Source organism: Cucumis melo, chromosome 12, assembly GCF_025177605.1.
Source record: "Cucumis melo cultivar AY chromosome 12, USDA_Cmelo_AY_1.0, whole genome shotgun sequence".
In the NCBI taxonomy this organism is placed as follows: domain Eukaryota; kingdom Viridiplantae; phylum Streptophyta; class Magnoliopsida; order Cucurbitales; family Cucurbitaceae; genus Cucumis; species Cucumis melo.
This window is the reverse complement of record NC_066868.1, coordinates 20,601,546-20,621,664: the sequence shown is the minus strand read 5'-3', so window position 1 is coordinate 20,621,664 and position 20,119 is coordinate 20,601,546. Positions and strand designations below refer to the sequence as shown.

Here is a 20,119-nt window from a genome sequence, read left to right as displayed (position 1 = left end):
TCCGAACACGAGGTCAAGGAACTGCTAGCACTGGTCGTCTTGTGGGACTTGGGCTTGGATCCCCAACCAAGACCTTTTAAGTAGCTCGTTCTTTTACCCAAAATAGTTTCACATACCTCGTCCCTAGAGAGTGGCTGAGAACAAATTTCACAATTAAGTTAGTAAGACACAAATAAAAAGGACATAATTATAAGGACAGAACTATTGCTTGAACTTACTTGTGCATCCTTAGTGGCCTGCGATACAAACATGCCATCTCGAACGTGTGTTTACCTGAATAACTCCACACGATCGACTGACTCACCTCGTTGCTCAACGAGCTCGTGCTGTCATTGTAGAAACAACTTCGACTCACTTCTATGATTGTAAGAGTGCTTTTTTTTAGCAGCCTTATTTCTTCGTAATTGCTCCTACGTGAAAACAACTGTTTATTTCTTATACATATAAAAATTTAAAATAAATAATCATTACAAAATATAAAGCTCACATGGAATGCACGACTCATGTAGTGATCGCAGAGAAAGTGTCAATCTTTCATACATCCCACCAATATGTGCGATGGGTTGGCACGTGCCTCTTCAAGGTCGTTGTACTTTTTGAAGTGTTTGTGACAGTTGCCCCTGAACCCTTTAAAAAAGTGAGCATTTGATGCTCAACAAACCTATTCATTGCTTGATCATTGAAATCAAACATGAAAAAGTGCTACACATTACAAAATCCCACACATTAGCATCGTTACCTTAAATATGTTTAAAATAAAAAGAGAATTGTGTATTGCACGTGCCTGTAGGTCTCCCTTTACGACCTTGATGTATTCTCTTCCGACGTCTGCTCATCTAAGGCAGCAGACTGGAAATGTTTTCCTTATACACCCGCCAATGGCCTGGCTGAATTGAACATTGTGTAGCAAAATGAGCTTCTCCATGTTAGGGGCTATAGACATGGAAATCCTGCCATTGGTGAAGACGTACCTCTCCAATTCTAAGAGTCGAGCCTATGCACATCTCCTAGGTATCGGAGATGGTTAAATAGTTTCTACTAAATAAAAAACAAATTCATATGAGAACACAAGTTAAAATAATTATGAGTTAACTTATCGAGAGATTCACCTGAATTGTTATTTAGATCCTCACTGAACTTGAGGAACATCGCATCTATCTCCTTGGAATCGCTCGTGAAAGATGACATAGTAACTGTGGACATAGAAAACAAAAATCCATTACGCAAATATGAATACCTACTCAGATTGGAAATATAAACTAATTAAATATATTGGTACGTGGTTAGTCACTATCATTCGTTGTCGCTTGATCCGCTTTGATTTAACAATTGTTCATCCCCATCGTCTATGAAGTCGTTAATGACATGACGCACAACGGTTTTTCAACGATTATACGATCAACGTCAATCCTACACAGGGTGTTATCATCAATGTGTTCATCAACTCGATGGCGACAACAGTTTCGAGTACATTCAGTTGCTCATTCTCAATATCATCCACTTTGGGTACGTCCCATATACGCTTATTCTGAACCACTTTAATAACTTTCCAATTACTACCATTTTGTGGGTCTTCTAAATAAAATACTTAATATGTCTGCGTCGCAAGAATAACCAGTTCCTCGACAAAAAGATGTGTTGATAGCTTTGTACCCTAATTCCACATGTGTTCTTTGACTTTTGTTGTTGTTGATGTCATACCACCGATGCTTAAATAGCAAAACACTTTTTCTCATCGAATATTGAATGTGTAACACTTCGTCCAGAACACCGTTGAAATTGTTGTCGCCACTTCCACTGGCATTACTTTCATCAATTACCATCACTCTATTGTTTTGTGTAGTGTGCCAGGAATCACGTTCCGATATGTGAAATCTCACCCACCCATAATGCATCCATTATAATATCGAATGTCAAGTGATGGTCATATTACAAGTGAGAAGAATTCATGAGATATATTTTTAGTCTAACACAATTCTATAGACTGGATCCATGTGACATTAATAATATACATTTCACGTTCAAATATGTTAGTGCATACATGTTAGCTATCAAATGTGTGTACGCCATATACCTAATTTCGGGACCATTCAGAAAATTCTCGTTGATGTCTTTTGTACAAATCAGTAGCATTTTGAGCCTTCGACATACTAACCTCAAATGTTTCCTGACAGGGATGATTATGAGTATAATTTGTGTAAAAATAATGTATAACAAATACTCAACAACTATATACCTAAGAAATACGAAGGTAAGAAATGTTTACTTGCGATACTTCGATATTTCGCCTACATTGTTGAGGATGTACCAACGGAAGAGACGTTTCTCTTCTTGTGGCGAGTTCGAATACTTGACGAACCTAATGGTATCATCATTTCGTTCATCTTTATTGAATCGAGTCTCAATACCACTTAGGTAACACAAATAAAAGGTGCCTAATTCAGTGATCACATATGCTTATGCAATAGAGTCTTCAGGACGTGCTTTGTTCCAAACATATTATTTCAAAGTTTGTAGATTTCTTTCAATAGGATACATCAAACTATAAGAAATCAGACCAACAACCTTGGTTTCATATGGTAAGTGAACGACAAGGTGTACCATAACGTTGAAGAAGGCAAGTGAAAATATTCTTTCCAACTTATGAAGTATGATTATTGTTGGTGCGGTATGGCAACTTTAGTGTCGAGTGAATAAGGTTTAATTAAAATTTTTAACAAATAAGCCTAAATTAAACAATTAGATAAATTTTAAATTAAACAAAAAAAATTAACTAAAATCTAGGATCATATGTACGCACCCCGAAATTTCATAACTCTTTCAATTCTCAATCAATAGTTGGAGATAAACATTGATTTCTCTACCAGAAGATCTAGGATCGGGTATGAGCAATGACATGAAGACATTTGTCTCTTTCATGCATTTCCAAGGTGACAAATTGTAAGGAATTCACATGTGTAAGAGGTACTTATATGACCAAATAGATTAAACCCGTTTACAACTAACCCTAAATGCACGTTTCGTGGATCAGAAGCAAAATCAAGAAATTCACAATCAAAGTGCTTCCATCCCTCTGCATCAGCTAGATGTCTCAACACGTCATTTGATTCAACACGTTTATCCTTATGCAATCTCATGTCAATCGACCCTTCTTGTGAGACAAATAAGTGCTGAAATCTTGATACCAATGAAAAGTGGCGCAATACCTTAAGTGGAATTTTTTCCATCTATTTTGATTAACCTTGTACTATCTCACCACATGTAGGACAATGTTGTAAATCAGCAAACTCTATTCAGTACAATACACAGTCGTACTTGATACCAAGTCACAAAGTTTTCGTTTAGCTTCAAAAAGTGAACTAGGGATATTACTAATACACCATGGAAATGTTGCTCTTAAGAGTTTTAACAACATGTCAAAGAACTTGTGTAACGACCCAACTTTTTATACTAAGCTGAGGTCATTACTAAAAAGAAAATAACAAGAGACACTTTTTTGAAAGGAGGGAAACTAAATTTTTAGTAAAAACATAATGCTGAAACACTGATATATACACGCGGAAACAAAACTGAGTCCCAATATGGCATGTCACGGATTCTTCTCTGTCGCTCGCCAGCTTTCCTCTACCTTTACCTTCGTATGAAATATTAAAAATAGAAAGAGTGAGTATAAACATATACTTAGTAAGGGACCTACTACTAGTCCCGCTAGGTGTATGTTATCTTCCTATTAGAGTCCTGAAAAGTGGTACCCCTGAACTGGCATGTTCCCAAACACGTGCAATCTGTGATCCCATAGGAACATATCTAGTCTTCAGTAAACCTAAAGGAACACCTAGGACAAACTGGTCTTTAGTGTACCCGAAGGAAACACTAAGACTCTAAGACAATCGAGCTGCGAGCGATCCCGTCGAATCACTCGAATCATGTCTATGTCAATGTCAATGCCAGACTGGTGGTCCCGTCGGACTACGCAGTCCTAAAAATGTGGTGATCCTGAAGGACACCCACGTGGGTACGACTCTAATAGACAAAGTTAAAAGAACACCCTATGCATAACATGTATCATAACATAACATCACTATGAACATGGCATAACATAACAATCTAGCATAACGCAGTCGTCTTCATCAACATACTACCAGTCATAACATGACATCAGTCATCAACATCAATCATCAATACAATGATAGTCATTATCAATAACATCAAGTTATGCATTTTATCTACCATCAATGCATAATCATAATTACATGCGGTCTCTTAAATTCAGTTTGAAGGTCTAGTAGGAAAATCTCTTACCGGGAGATTTTAGCCAAACAAAGTACTCCCTAGCTGATAGTAAAAATTCTCCAATTAACTTGATCTTAGTCATAAAAGGAAAAACTCAGTATCTTAATTAATAAAAATTAGCAATTGACTAACATCTAAGAATTCTCCCAAATTAATTAACTTTCTAAAAATTGGGGTTGAAACCAATTCAACCTTGATTGGAAAAAATCTAAGATTTAAATCGTCAAAAATTAGCCACTTGAACCTTTAAAGAAACCTCGAATAGATCCAAAATTAAATTAACAAAATATTAGTTTAATGTCATTGGCTTACCAAGGTTACTGAGATGGAGGTTGAAAAATTCTCTTATCCTTGATGGAAAAATTCATCACTTTAAATCTTCAAGCTTTGCCAAAGAGACCAATCACAACTAAAATTGGTGAAGCGACAAAAACAAGGTTATCTTAGAGAAGAAGATAAATAAATTTTTTCGTTTTCCTTTTCTTTTCAACTTAAACATTTCAATGCTATTTATAGACCCAAATAATAACAATAATATTTATTATTATTATTTTTTGCTCACCAAAATCTACAATAAACACATATATTTATTTAAACTATAATTCTCTCTTTTAAATAAATATATATCTTTTTCGTCCAAACAAATCAACTATCTTTCTCCTCATGGATTATCTAGACAAAACCAACTTTTCCAAACAAATATAATTATATTCCATCATATAATTAACTTCATTTTTTCATATTAATTATTTAGATAAAACCAAATAATTAATATCATAATCTACACAAAATCTAAATAATTAATTAAATATATATATACTCAATTAAATCCAATTCCACCAAAACCAACTTTTCCCTCCAAAATCTCAAATTAACTTAGATCCTAAATTAATTTAATCAATCAAATCTTTTCCAATAAATCACTTATAACTTCCAACATGAATTATCTTAACCCGACCATAGCAACCCGACTCCAGAATCAATATTTAACCTTATGTAGAATACTTAATTATTTTCCACAATAATTAATTATTATTTATCTTTCTCCAAAATAATTAATTATCTTCCACAATAATTAATTATTATTTATCTTTCTCCAAAGTAATTAATTATTTTTCGTAATAATTAATTATTATTTATCTTTTTACAAATAATTATATTTTCCCAAAATATAACTATTTTATTTTTTCTCCCTTACTAAATATTCTTTCTCCAAAATAGAATTATCTTTTCATTAGATAATTATATTTCAACAAATATAATTATTTTTTTTCTTTAACATAATAATTATATATATATTTTCATATATACATATAGTTATGAAATCTCCAACAAACTTTCCACCCCACAATTTAATTAAATAACATCCATAATTATTTAATTTAATTCAACTACAACAACACTAAAAATCCACAAATTTACTTAATTCTCTTAACCTACCATTTAATCAAAAACTCAACATATACCAATGCTAAAACCTCTAATTAATTAAATATTCATCCAACAAATACTTAATTAATTTCAATTCTCACAGAAATAAAATAATTCTCATTAAATGAATTCAAAATAACGTCAAATAAATTAAATCTAATTCAATAAAATTAAGATAATTAACTCTTAAATTATCTTAATTTTTGGGGCATTACAACTTGTTACACCAATTGTTAAGTACATTAATGTACATCAACTTAACCAAAAAATTAAAGAAGGAAAGTCCTAAACAACTGGGCTACATCTCATTACATGCTTCATTTAAAATATGTTTGTAGTATCTTTTTCTATATCTACCTCAATATTCCTTGGCATTTCATCATCCAAACGACCTTCCTCTGTTTCCTCTTCCTGTTCAATCGGAGCTTGTAAATCATTAAGCATACCAAACATATCACCTTCTTCATGAAAGTGGTTATTGCAAGTTCCTTTATCAAAAGGGTTACTACTAGTTTCTTCATCAAAGTTTTCTGTACAACCATTATGTGTAGTAGGGGGATATTCCAATAGTAAGTACATGTCGTTCCACACCCTCTAATGAGTTCCAATTGAAGTTCATATATCTCTTGCATGAGATACCTTATTCATCTGTAATCATCGATGAGAAACTTGAAAACAACTAAAAACTGGGTCACTTCCTCTTTATACTCAATAGAAAACTTATTCGTAAGTTTCATCTAACCCTTGTCTATCCTTAAAAAATATAAATAGGTTTGATTAGAAGTAGTATATTCCTCCACTCACACCCGAAACTTACTCCCCTTAATAAACAATAATAACAATCTCCCTAACTTTTCTCTAAAGCTAAGTTTAATTTATAACGCCCCAAGACTTCGAGGTAATTTTTTAACATTATTCATTTTATAATTTTAAGATTTTCTTTTGGTGGGGTGCACGTTATTTATTTTTGTGAGAAAGAGAGAATAGAAAGAAAGGATGATAATAATATAATAATAACATAATATAGTATAATTATATTTTATTATATATTTTTATTATTATAAATTTTTTTAAAAAAAGGAACCCTCTCACGCTTGCCCTTCCTATCTCTTTCGTCTACTTCTTCTTTGTAAACCTAGTCGCACACCCCCCGATTTTCGATGTTCTCCTTCTGAAGCCGAAGCCGTCATCCCGAGCTGCTCCTCCTTCCATCCGTCGTTTCCTCCACGTGCGATGTTGGATCTGAAACAAAGCAGACGGTGTTCGCTCTGATAGGTCTTGTTAATAAAAGCTCCAGCCACTGGTCGTCGTCCCCTTCTGCGCGCCCAGTTCGCCGCTGCCCATCAAATTTTAGAACTCACGACCTTATACTCATCATTAGATTCAGTTCATGCATAGATTTTCTCTCATTGTAAGTCTTGTGGTAAGGACAAATTGTGGATTATTTGATCGTTATGCTTCATATCTTTTTTCGAGTTACAAGTGTTGGATTAATTAGTTAGTTTGTTTATTGATTCTTGAAGGTGTCGTTGGGTTATACTGCTCGAATACCTTAAGTTCCAACCAGTTTGGTTAGAGTTCGATTCTCCATTTTGCTTCAGTAAGTTGTAAAAATTTAGAATTGGGTGTTTTGGTTAAGTGACTTTGCTTATCATAGTATTTGAACCCTTATATCTACATTTAGATGGATTATTCATTGGACTTCGATTTAAGCAAGGAGTTTTAGCTATCTCGAGGTAAGAGATTTCCTACTATTGGACTCAATTTGAGATTTGAAACGTAATGACTGATATGGAGCTATATTATAGTGACTGCACTGGGTTGATTGTTATATGTTCGTATAGAAAGCATTACTAGTATACACTTTTGACTGATTGCATACAATCTAACTGTTATGTATAGTTTACTTTTATATTGATGAGTTATGCTATTGAAGAAGTATGGAGGTCTGGACTGTATATGTGGGTTGTATATACTGATGAACTGTGGTGTTGGCTGAATTTAGATGATTTGATTGCCAAGTGTAGTTACATAGTGATGATTTGTACAATTGACTGGATTTAGATAGTGTGATTGTAATGTGTGGTCTAGATATGAGTATATTGACGACTGTTATTGTTGCCTAAACTCAGACTGTTTACTGAACTTAGATTGTTGACTAAACTTAAACTATTGACTGAACTTCGACATTTGATTGGTTATGCGTTGAAATGGAACTATTAGTTTGAAAGGTACCTCTTAGATGTGACTGTCATGGACTGTTTAGGATGGATCGAGGGGTAACTATTAACTTTATCTAAGCGGTAATGTACATTGTTGGCATGGTGTCCTATGGGATCACCAAGTGTTATATATCCTTTGGGATCATTAGACTGATATGTGTATTCTTAAGGATTACTAGACTAATATGTGTATTCGACAAGATCACTAGATTGATATATGTATTCGACAGGATCACAAGACTGATCGATGTGTGCATCATGTGGAGTCAGCAGACTGTTATGTTGCAGGGTACCCCTTAATAGGAAGCTAACTGTTATTACCCCTAACGGGACCAGTAGTGGGTTTCTTATTGAGTATATCTTAGTAAGAATGCCAAATGGCGATGCCTTTTTCTTTATGCTTCCCCTAAACATCTTTAATTTTAACTGTTTTTAAGGATTGAAAATGAGTCATGTTAAGGATATTTATTAGTTTGTTTTGTTTTTTATGATTTCCTAGACGATGGTATGAATGTCTGAATTTGTCTTGAAATAGAAGACAATTTTGTTTTATGTTTGGATGTTTGATGATTTTTAAACCGGTTTTATAAATTTTATGTTTGAATGAAGTGTTTTAATAGTAAAGTAATGACCTCAGCTTAGTTTGAAAAGTTGGGTCGTTACATAAACTACAGAGGCTACCATAGTTGCAGGATAGCCGTTCCAAATCAACAACAAATGATTTCAAAACTACTAAGAAATAAACAACTAAATTTGAAGTAAATGCTACCATAACTACGTGATAGCCAAATCAAAGCTCATCCATAAATAACATAATTTTTAAAACAATAATAGCCCTCACCCTTATAAATTTTTCAATACGACTTCCCCCTCAAATCTTCAATTTCACCCCTTCTTCCTCAAATTTTCAACCCAAACCCCTCAAATTTTCAATGCAAACCCCCACCCCTTCTAAATTTCAATTCAACCCCTCGTTTAAAATTTCAATTCAACCCCTCCCCCCTCAAATTTTCAACCCACACATTCAAATTGTCAATTCCCCAAATCAATTTCTCAAATAACCACCCTTTAAATTTTCAACCCACATTCAAAATTTCAACTTCAACAACTAAAATCTATTCCTAAACAATACCCTAAAACTAATTCACCATTAAAATCCTAAACTAATTTTAAAAAAAACTCTAAATTAATTAACCTAATCTAACCTATGTAAAACTAACATTTAAGGATTTGAAACTTACTAAAATAGGGATGAGCGACGGCAGACGGCGACAGAGGCACGACGACATGATGGCGAGGGGCATAGTGGTGACAGAAGCTTTACGGTAGTCTCCCTTTTGTACTCCGATAGTCTCCTTTCTCTTTGTTTCTTCTCTTCCCTTTTTTTCTTTCGTTTCGGTTATGTAAATTACATAATTGAAGCCAGTTTTATATAAGAGAACTCCTTACTCACCATGAAAACATCGAAAGATCCCTCTGTTTCTCGACGCCATTAGTGATTCGTCGAGAATAGCTATAAACATTCCTGATGAATCACTAATGGCATCAGGAAACCCTAAAACCATTCCCGACGTCTTACATGGGATGTCAAAAATTGTGATCTGGCATAATTAATGATCGAACATTTCTAACGGTCCATGCACGACGTCAGAAATGGTTTTAACTATTCCCGATACATGACGAGTGACATCCAAAATAGGGGCATCCATTCCAAACGTCGTGCATGAGGCATCGGGAGAAAATATATATTTTATTTAATTGCTAACTATTTCCGACGCCTTACACTCAGACGTCAGTAATAGATTCTTGTTTCCCAATGACTGATTTACAGCATTGAGAAAAGTTAACAATAAAATAATGTATTCACCTTTTCCTGCTGTGTGCAAAACGACGTTGGAGAAAGGTGTCTATCCTGACGTGTTTTCTTCTGATGCCATTTTGTGTGTCGGAAACACCAGGATTTCTTATTGTGGTCTCTAAGCAAGATAAATCCTTCTATAGCCTAAAACAAGCTCCTAAGCAATAACGTGAAAAGTTTGATAATCTAATCATGTCTAAAGGATTCAAAGTAAACGAGAGTGATAAATGCATCTACTATAAATATGAGAATGACTTATATATGCACTATCCTATGCTTACATGTAGATGACATATTAATCTTCGGATCAAAGTTACACGTCATAAATGATGTAAAATCAATGTTGAATGCAAATTTTGACATGAAAGACTTAGAATAAGCTAATGTAATCACTACTAGAAAAAGACCCTTTCTTGACGGTTGATTTTTTCTTTTCTTGACGGTTTCTTGAAAAACCGTCAAGAAAGGGGCGGTTTAATGAAAAAACCGTCAAGAATTTTGATTAAAAGGTGGAGGGGAGGCAATTTATAGAATTTTTTACGGTTTTGAAACGTTAAGTAATATGCAATTTTTTCTTGATGTTTTGGAACCGTCAAGTTGTTTATTTTACATTCTTGACATTTTTAAAACGTCAAGAATTTTTATGAGTTCGATATTCTTGACGTTTTTTAAAACGTCAAATGTATATATTTATCCTTGACGTTTCAAAACTGTCAAGAAATGTCGATAAATTCTCGACGTTTTAAAACGTAAAAAATTTTCATTTTCAAATTTATTGATGTTTCTTGATGTTTTAAAAACGTCAAGAATGTTTTATAAAAAAAACCTATTTTTTTAAATATATTATTATTTTATTATTATTATTAAATTTCTTTTTGAAAAAAAAAACCCTAAAATATTTTATTCTCATCTCACAGCCGCACGACGCCTCCCTCATCTTCTTCTTCTTCTTCCTCATCCCACAGCCGCAAGCCACCTCAACCAACCGTGCTTCGACGACTGCAGCTTCGACGACCACCCACTGTAGCTTCGACCGTGCGTTGTAGTCGTTGACGACCGCAGCTTCGATCGACGACCACCCACCGTTTGTCGTCTGACGACAACCACCGCAGCTTCGACGACCACCCACCGCATCGGGTCATTCTTCTCCCCGTGTGTCGTCTGACGAAGCCTAACCGCTGCCACTGTAGTTCTTCAACCTCAGCCAACCCGAGCCAACCCGAGCCGAGATCTCTGTTGTCGAGCTACCTCCCAAGCCAAGCCGCTCGCGAGCCACCCTTCCTTGCAGCTACTGCCAGTGCTTGATAAGAGATAAAATGTGAACCTTGTAGTTGTTTCCTTAGCGATTTCAATATTATTGTTGGAATAAATTGTTGGATTGATTGGGTTCATGACCAATGATTTTTTACACTGCATTCATTAAATGATATCTATAAATCTACAATAGTACATTTATTTAATATCTCCACCTTGCAATTATTAGATAGAAAAACATACCACTCTAATGAATTCATGTGGCAGTTTTATATTCATTTTTAGGTGACTTTTATCCATTTCCAATAAGTCCATCATTGACATGTGCTCTAAACTTTTGCTAAAGAAAACTTTGTATACCTTTTTATTTCATTAAGGTCTCTCTCTCTATGTTTAATTGTAGAGAAGGGCCTTCATTTAAAGGGATAAAATAGTTGGTAATGAGGACCAATGACAATGTTACAAGTTGATATTAACAAAAATAACAAGGTTGAAAGTAACTTAAACCTTATAGTATCCCAAACTTTTTTTGTCACTTTTTTTTCCCTTTTTGCGTTGCCATCAAATTTTCTAAGTTGATTCAACCATCCATAGACTTGGGCAAGAAGATTGAGGGGATATGAAGTTTCTTGATGTTGGAGATTTAGTGTTCACTTTAACCCACTGTGTGTATTGGCCAATACGACTTTTTTATTGTATTATTTTCAATTAAGTTTATAGGGGAAATCATGGACCACCAAGCTTTTCTATTTGGGATATATTGAAGTTATCTTATATTGAAGTACTCACTAGAAACATTTAGGAATTGTTTTGGATGTACTTTATAGTTGATTTCATCCACTTAAAAAACCTAAAAAAACCAATCAAAAGAAGCACTTATAGTATGTATTTTGATATTCCTTTGTAAAGAAGGTAGAGTACCCATTTAGACTTTGTTTTAATAATTGCATTTGTTTGCATGCAAGTACTTATTCCTTTGTATTTTGATTGTTGGATTTTAATGTTATAGATTTGGTTATGGCCTATTGTAACTTGTATTCTTTTTGTTAGTAGGAGTTGCTAAAATCTTGTATTTCTTGTATTATTTCATATGAATTTCTTGTATTCTTTCATATATTATAATTCAAATTGATAACCATTTCTCAATAAATTCTCTTAGGACTTACACTTATGGATAGATCATGGATAGGAATTTATTTTCTTTATTTGGTTAGTTGGTGGAAACTTAGTCTTATTAAGCGAATGTTTGTTCAATATCCATATTTCTTTTCTCTTTTTATTATCTCAAAAAGACTTTTTGAACTAATTTAATTTACTTTATTTGTCAATAGATTTACAATTATGGATAAATCATGGATGCATAAAAGTAGATTATCCAAAGAATATGAGTTGGGCGTGGAAAATTTCATCAAATTTGGATTTTCGAATACAAGTACCTCTTACATTGGTTGTCCTTGGTTGAAATGTGAGAATTGTGAAAAGCATAGTAGAAAGGATGTTAGAGATCATTTATATGTTAATGGTATTGATGAAAGTTATAAAATTTGGTTTTGGCATGGTGAAACACTTACTAACTCATATTTCTATGGAGAATGTTCAAAGTTTGACACACATACATGTGAAGAGAATGATGTTGGAAGTGTAAAAGAAATGATTGAAGTTGCTCACGAGGAGTATTCAAAAGACCCAAATGGATTTGAGAAGTTGCTTATTGATGCCGAAAAACCATTGTATGAAGGATGTAAAAAGTACACCAAGTTGTCTACTCTAGTTAAATTGTATAATTTAAAAGTTAGATATGGATGGAGTGATATCAGTTTTTCAGAATTACTTAAAACTTTGAAGGAAATTCTGCCAACTACCAATGAACTCCCAAATTCATTGTACGAAGCAAAGAAAACATTAGGTGCATTAGGAATGGAATATGAAAAGATTCATGCATGTCCTAATAATTGTTGTCTCTATAGGAAAGAATTTGCTAATGCAACAGAATCTCCTGAATGTGGTCAATTGAGGTGAAAAAACGTTAAGGATAGAAATGAAGAGAGAAAGCAAATTCCCTCAAAAGTGATATGGTACTTCCCACCCATTCCACGATTCAAAAGGCTATTTAGAAGTATTGAATGTGCAGAAAACTTGATGGTGTCCAAACCCGACCAAGTAGTTCTTGCTCCTTTTAATCCCGGGTAAGTTTAGTTGGGGTATTTGTTGCATTGACAATAAAATAGTACTTACATTTTTGTATAATTAGGGGTCATTAGGCACTGCTTGCTATAAATGCGTATGAGGATACAGTGTTTTACCTTGACTCGCTAAGGACGACATCAAAAGCAACTACAAGATATGTAACCGACACGTAAGTTTAATCTTTTATATCATGTAGTGCTCATAATTCTAATGCATGTACAATATTCTAATATATGTGCAATCTTATCTTGGCAAAATAGAGCAATAACGATATTTCACTCGCAAAAGAACATTAATAAAAGCAGGAAACAAACTTTATGGCGAACAGTAAAGGCAAGTATAAATATTTAAATTCAATTGTATTTTGTAGATTACTAGCAATTAAGACTAGACCGTTATTCTAATTTATTGTTTTTATAGTGTCCACTACAAGTCGGGAGCACTACGTGTGGATACTATGTCATGAAGTATATGAGAGAAATTGTAAATAGGGAAAGCATTGTCATCTCGGATTCGGTACGTTATATATCAAACTATTTCTTTTGTACGTATAATAATTTTCATGAATACTAATTCATTTATTTTGCATGTCTACAGATTGATACACGAAAATCATACTCACAAGCCGAGTTAGATGAGGTGCGGGTTGAGTTGGTGGAGTTTTTGGGTTCGTACATGTGATCTAGGACTTATGGCGTCATCTCTGAAAAAGGAAATTAACTTTATTTTTTGTGGCTGATTTTTTGAAATGTTCATATGGAGGGGAGGGGTTGATTGATATACTTTTGCGACTTTGTAGAGGATTACAGTTTAGGTGAATTGTTGATAGGTGAACTATTCATATATGTAGGGGGTTGCCATTATGAAAGTTTATGTATTGGGGATGACATACTTTTGGGCTAGGTTAGTTAATTAGATGATGTTTAGTTCAATTCTTGGAAATCTGTTGAAATTGTTTATATATATATTGGTTTTGTAAATGATATATGAATATGATGCAAAGTTTTGGAAATGATATTGAATGGATGATGTTTAGTTGCCATTTGATGTATATTTGTCGTTTATATGTAGTTGAATTTTTGGACCAATGAGAGCATAATATAGGAAGAATAATATAAAATAAATTACAATTAAAAAAATGAAAAATTGCTTGACGGTTTTGAAATGTCATTAACAATACATTTCTTGATGGTTTGCAAATGTCATAAATAACAAAATTCTTGACGATTCTAAAATGTCATTAAAAAGCACTCTTGACGGTTTCCAAATGTCATGAAAAAGAGTACTCTTGACGGTTATTAAATGTCATGAAAAATTAACTCTTGACGGTTTGTAAATGTCATGAAAATTGAATACTTGACGGTTTTAAAATGTCATGAAAAATGCACTTTGACGGTTTTAAAATGTCATGAATAGTCGTATTCTTGACGATTTTTGGGCTTCATCATCTCATTCTTGACGGTTCAAAACGATCATAAAATTGTATCCTCTTGACGGTTCTCAACTGTCATGAAAAATTGAATACTTGACGGTTAAAAAGTGTCAACGATACCAATTCTTGACACTTTTTATAACCATCAAGAAAATGACCTTTCTTGACACTAGATTCAACGACGATTTTGAAACCGTCAAGAATACTCATTCTTGACAGTTTAAAACCGTCAAGAGAGTCAGTTTTTGTACTAATGAATTCTAGGAATTAAAATTACTGGAACTGAACAGGGATTTTTTTTAGATCAATCTCACTACATAGAAAAGATCATAAGGAAATACAACTACTTAGCTTTGATAGCAAACCAGCCTATGCACTACCAATTTTATGTTAAAACAATATATAATCAATTATAACAAAAGAAAAAGTGTCATGGATAAGTATATGTAGAAAGTGATTAAATGTTACTAAATATCTAATTAACAATAAAAAAAAATGTCGTCAACAAGGAAACATTACACAAAGAAACCAATTTGGTCCTAAACAATGACAATTACGTTGTGTCAAAGTCTAGTTAATAGTGACTGTTTCTAAATGTCATGATAACTTCATTAGCGACATCAAACAAATGTCATATAAGCAATTTTAACGATATTTTTCCAATGTGTCATTAATGACTCTATCTTTACAAGAGGCTTCAAGGATGCAAATTATGTGCCAAGAAAACTATTGGCGACAATTTTTGAATGTTGTTAAATCTCAATTTTCTAGTAGTGTGTTTTGATTTAAATTGTTTTCGGTAATTGAACCTCTTTTTTTTGTTTTAATTGTCCATATATTGAAATCGATGTTGAATTTGTTGATTGGAGTTGGAATTATTTTTTATTTTGATTTTTTTCTAATTGAAATTTGTTTTTGTTTTCATATCATTCGATCGGTGTTCATGTTTGAATGCTAAAGTGTAACGTCCTGAATTTTTTGAGGTAATTTTTATCATTTTGTGTGATTTTTCGAAAATTTAAAATTTTGGTGTAAATTCTCGGGTTCCTTCGAAGAGGGTAGAAAAAGAAATTTAGGGATATGAATTTCTTTAAATTTAATATCTTGTAAATTGATATATGAATAATATAATATTAATTATATTATTATTATTATTTATTATTATTATTATAATTTAATATTAATATTATTTTATTATTATTGAATATTATATTCATTATTTAATATTAATATTATTATTATTATTATTATTATTATTATTATTATTATTATTATTATTATTATTATTATTATTATTTAATATATATATATATATATATATATATATATAAAATAATATTTTTTAAAAAAAACAACCCTAGCCGCGCCTCCCCCCCGACTGCGTATTCTTCTTCCTCGTCTTCACGAACGCCGCCGTCTCTTCAGCCTTCTCTCTTCCGCACCCGCCAGTCGCCATCCCTTCTCTCCCTCTCCATCTCCCTCCCTGTGGTAGTACCGTCTCCATCTCCGTCGTCGGCAACCTCACCACTCCAGCGTTCGTCCGTCGTGGCCCCATCGATTTCCGATCTTCTTTCGGTCTCAGCAACCAAAGATCTGTCGGCTGCCTCTGTCTCTACCGCAAGTGGCATCCCCTCCTCCGTGTGCCGTCCGGTGCAACCCAGAAGGTCCAGGCTAAACCGCAAACCGTCGTCGCCATCGCTGTGTTAAATTTCGTCCGTCGTCGCGCGCAGCCAAGGTAGTCGTTCGCGTGTGTGCCGTGTGTTTCGAGTGAGCCGCGAGCCGAAGACTAAGCCGAGACGCGAGCCAAGCCGCGAGCCGAAGACCGAGCCGAGCCGCGAGCCGAGTCAAGCCGAGTTGAGTTGAGCCGCGAGCCGAGTCGTGAGCCGTGTCAAGGCGAGTTGAGCTGTGAGCCACGAGCCGCGAGCCGAGGGTGAGCCGAGCCAAGCCAAGCCGAGCCACCTAAGCCATTTTCTCCCTCCACTTCGGGTCACGATGAGTCTTTAGTAAGGACTATTTTGGTGAATTTCCTAATGTTGCTATAACCGTTTCGAGTTTGAATATTGGAGTAAGACTTGGTCCTACTTTTCGTTCCTTGAAGGTATTAGGGAGTTGACGCTCAAATTCTCGGGTTTCGTGGTAGGCTTATTTGGAGATAGCTTTCCTCTTCTCGGGTAAGTCAATGGATGTTGCTTAGGACCATTTAAAAATGACTTCTACTAGTATCATCGTTTAAAACCCTTGTGATTTCGTTTAGGTGGATCCGTTGAGCGTGGACTCGATCGAGGGGCATAACCAAGTATCAGGTAAGGGATTTCCTACTACTGGACCTCGGATCGAGGCTGGAAGCGTAGTAATCCACAGGGGATTACACATTAATAACTGTACTGAATGAATTGATGCATGTTTGACTATTAAGTATCGCTACTATGCTATTGTCTGATTAAAGGTAATGTGACCGCTAGTTGTAGCTTGTGTGCCATCGGGTGTAAGGAGTTGTTTACGGGTAGACACCGATGCCTGGATGTTCTGTATGTTGTAGTTATGTTAATGGGCTACGTTGTGAACTAGAATTGTATGTCGATGGACTTTAAAGTCTTAAGGTTAGGTATGTGGTAGTCTATTGTCTGGATATTGATCATGGAGTTATGTCGTGGAAAGACTATGAGTCCGATTCTGATTTGACTAGTTGACTGGATCTAAGGAAGATCACCATGGTATGTGAATTGGAAACGAATATAGCAACTGCAGATGTAGTTGTTTAAACCTATACTATCTGACTGGTGAAGCCTATGGCGAAATTGTAATATGAATGTTGTCAGAGTGTGACTGTTGTAGACGGTTCAGTATGTACTGAGGGGTAACGGTTAGCTTCATCTATGGGGTAGTTTACCTTACGGGTAGGTGTATCCTTCGGGATCACTAGACTGATATGTGCATCCTTCGGGATCACTAGACTGATATGTGCATCCTTCGGGATCACTACACTGATATGTGCATCCTTCGGGATCACTAGACTGATATGTGCATCATTCGGGATCACTAGACTGATAGGTGTATCCTTTGGGGTCACTAGATTGATTCGTGCATCCTTCGGGATCACGAGACTGATGCATGCGTTCTACAGAACCACTAGACTGTTTACGTAGGGTACCCCTGAATAGGAAGTTAACTGTTGTTCCCTAACGGGCCCGGTAGTACCACTACAACAAACCGGGCTTTTAATAGCCCTTGAAGATAGCCCAATTTAAATTGGGCTATTGAAAAGAAAAAATGAAAAAGAAAAAGAAAAATTATATTTTGCTTTGCACGCCCAAATTGAAATTTCACGCCCAAATCTCTTTTGCTCTGCGCGCGATAGGGTTTTTGTTTCAATCCATTTCTCATCTTTTTTACTGCCCTCTCGACGACGACGACGGTTTCATCTGTGTCTTCAATCGATTTCAACCGACGACGACGTTGCTTTCATCTGTGTCTGTTGTCTCTCTGTTCGTCGTCATTGTCTCTGCCCGTCGTCTCTCTATTGTCGATTATCGTCTCTGCTCGTCGTCTCTCTATTGTCGATTATCGTCATTGTCTCTACCCGTCATCATTAGCTTTGCAATGAACTGCTGCTGAAAAGGTATATATATCATTGCCTTAATGAGAACAGTTTGACATGAAATGTGTTAGAAGAAATTATTAATTTTACTTATTATTCTTTTCAATTGGAAGATACATAGGTAACTTTTCTTGGGTAACATGTCATTGTTCATATTGTTAAATGGTTTTCATAAATATGAGAATATGAAGTAATCCAATTGACATACTAAAATGTGAGGGACCAAAGATTTGTGATTAACGAAGGATGCCAAAAGAGAAAAAAAAAAGCAAAGAAAACTCTATTTGAAATATATTAGTAAAAAATTGAATTGAATTAAATTAAATTAGTTTAGAAGAAAAAGGAGAAATGGAAGGAAGACTGACCAAGTAAACGGTGGTGTTGCTGTCTATCTCTTATATCCTTATCTCTTACTTTACAACTCATTTAATCAGATTTTCAAGTCAGTTCCTAAGCTTTCAGTCTTCTGCATAATCAAAGGAGTTATTAGTTTGTTCTTTGTATTTCACCTCTTATGAACAATATTGAGTTCTGAATCTTAAACTGCTTATTCTGGTTTACAATCTTTGAAATTTTGCCATTCCTAGCCGAGTGCATTTAATGTCTCAGGAACGATTTAGACGGAATTCTAATGTCTGATTGAAGCATTTGATATCTATCTGCACAATTGTCATTTTAGCATCTTTTTCTGCAACTTTATTTCACGCCTTTTCTCATATCTGCTATAGAATGTGCTTGTTTTGTGAGCTTGTATACTTGCTTGAGGTCGTAGACGAATCAATTTCTGCTGTGTGATATATTATTTGGTTATAATACAGCTCCTGAGTTCTCCCTTTGTGGCATTTGAGTTCTTTGGCAATTGTTTACATTTTACAAGCATCCGTTTGCAGCTTGCATTTGAAACCAATGCTGAGAAGAACAAGAACCTTTGAAGATATCTCTATTTTCTCATATGCATGTTTTTATGAGCTTTACATAGATAATGTACACTTTTACGACTTTCTTAGCTGGCTGCTTCTGAAAGTCGAACTCATTCATTCGCCATTTATTTCCACTGTTCCTCTCCTATGTATGTTTGCTTGTTGTTCCCTCCGTTTTCTTATGCTTAAGGAAACTTTAAGATATGACAGTAAACAAGAATGTAACTTTTCTCGAGTCACCTTTGTTAGCTCTGGTATATCATTTATACATACAGTTATAGTCAGACCGTTGAGCTCAATATGTTATAAGATCAAAAAGGTGTGCTAAATGAGCCGAGGTGGGAGTTTCTTGATGAATGCTGCCTTCAGTTTTCTCAAGAAAAGGGAAAAAAAGCATGGAGTTTATTTCTCCTTTTTGTTATAATATGAAATCATTTCTGAGTTGGTTGTTCTTTGAATTTTGAAATGTTATGATTTCCTAAGTTGGTTGTTCTTAGAAGAAATCTGGATGTAATCAAAATTATCTGGAATAGAGACATATTTAGCTTAATTTTCTAGTATATTTTGATATTTTTTGGGTAATATCTCTTCTATCGTTGTTTCATTTAAGAAATATTTGTATAATTGTTTCACGTGGAAGATATTTGGACAAAATCATCCCCTAGCATTGGCTACTTGCATTTTTTGTTGGGAGCTGTTGAACAATATCGACATCTCTATGTTAATATTTTTCTTTTATGCAACCTGACTTGACTTATGTTTTGCATTTTTTGACTCAATTATCTCATTATCAGACTCAAATTAGTGCGGTTCAGATCAAACAAGTTGTTCTTTAACTTATTGTTATTTTACTAGTTCATTTTCTTTATTTGGTGGTTTCGCTAACTCTTTGAAAACAAAGAAAAAACAGTCTCGTTATTCGTC

General features: G+C 34.4%; 1 protein-coding gene and 1 long non-coding RNA gene across 2 annotated transcripts; both read left to right on the top strand.

Annotated features, from left to right (window-relative positions):
* The first annotated feature begins 7,140 nt into the window (after positions 1-7,140).
* Positions 7,141-13,578, top strand: LOC127144265 (uncharacterized). The gene is made up of 5 exons (XM_051079972.1): positions 7,141-7,147; positions 7,248-7,324; positions 7,409-7,460; positions 12,390-13,414; positions 13,506-13,578. Exon 4 carries the CDS (start codon positions 12,400-12,402, stop codon positions 13,075-13,077), a length of 678 nt encoding a protein of 225 aa, XP_050935929.1. The 5' UTR covers positions 7,141-7,147; positions 7,248-7,324; positions 7,409-7,460; positions 12,390-12,399; the 3' UTR covers positions 13,078-13,414; positions 13,506-13,578.
* An 82-nt stretch (positions 13,579-13,660) lies between these two features.
* LOC127144266 (uncharacterized) lies at positions 13,661-14,267 on the top strand. The gene is made up of 2 exons (XR_007815870.1): positions 13,661-13,761; positions 13,843-14,267. It is a non-coding gene; the product is annotated as an uncharacterized LOC127144266 (long non-coding RNA).
* The last annotated feature ends 5,852 nt before the right edge of the window (positions 14,268-20,119 follow it).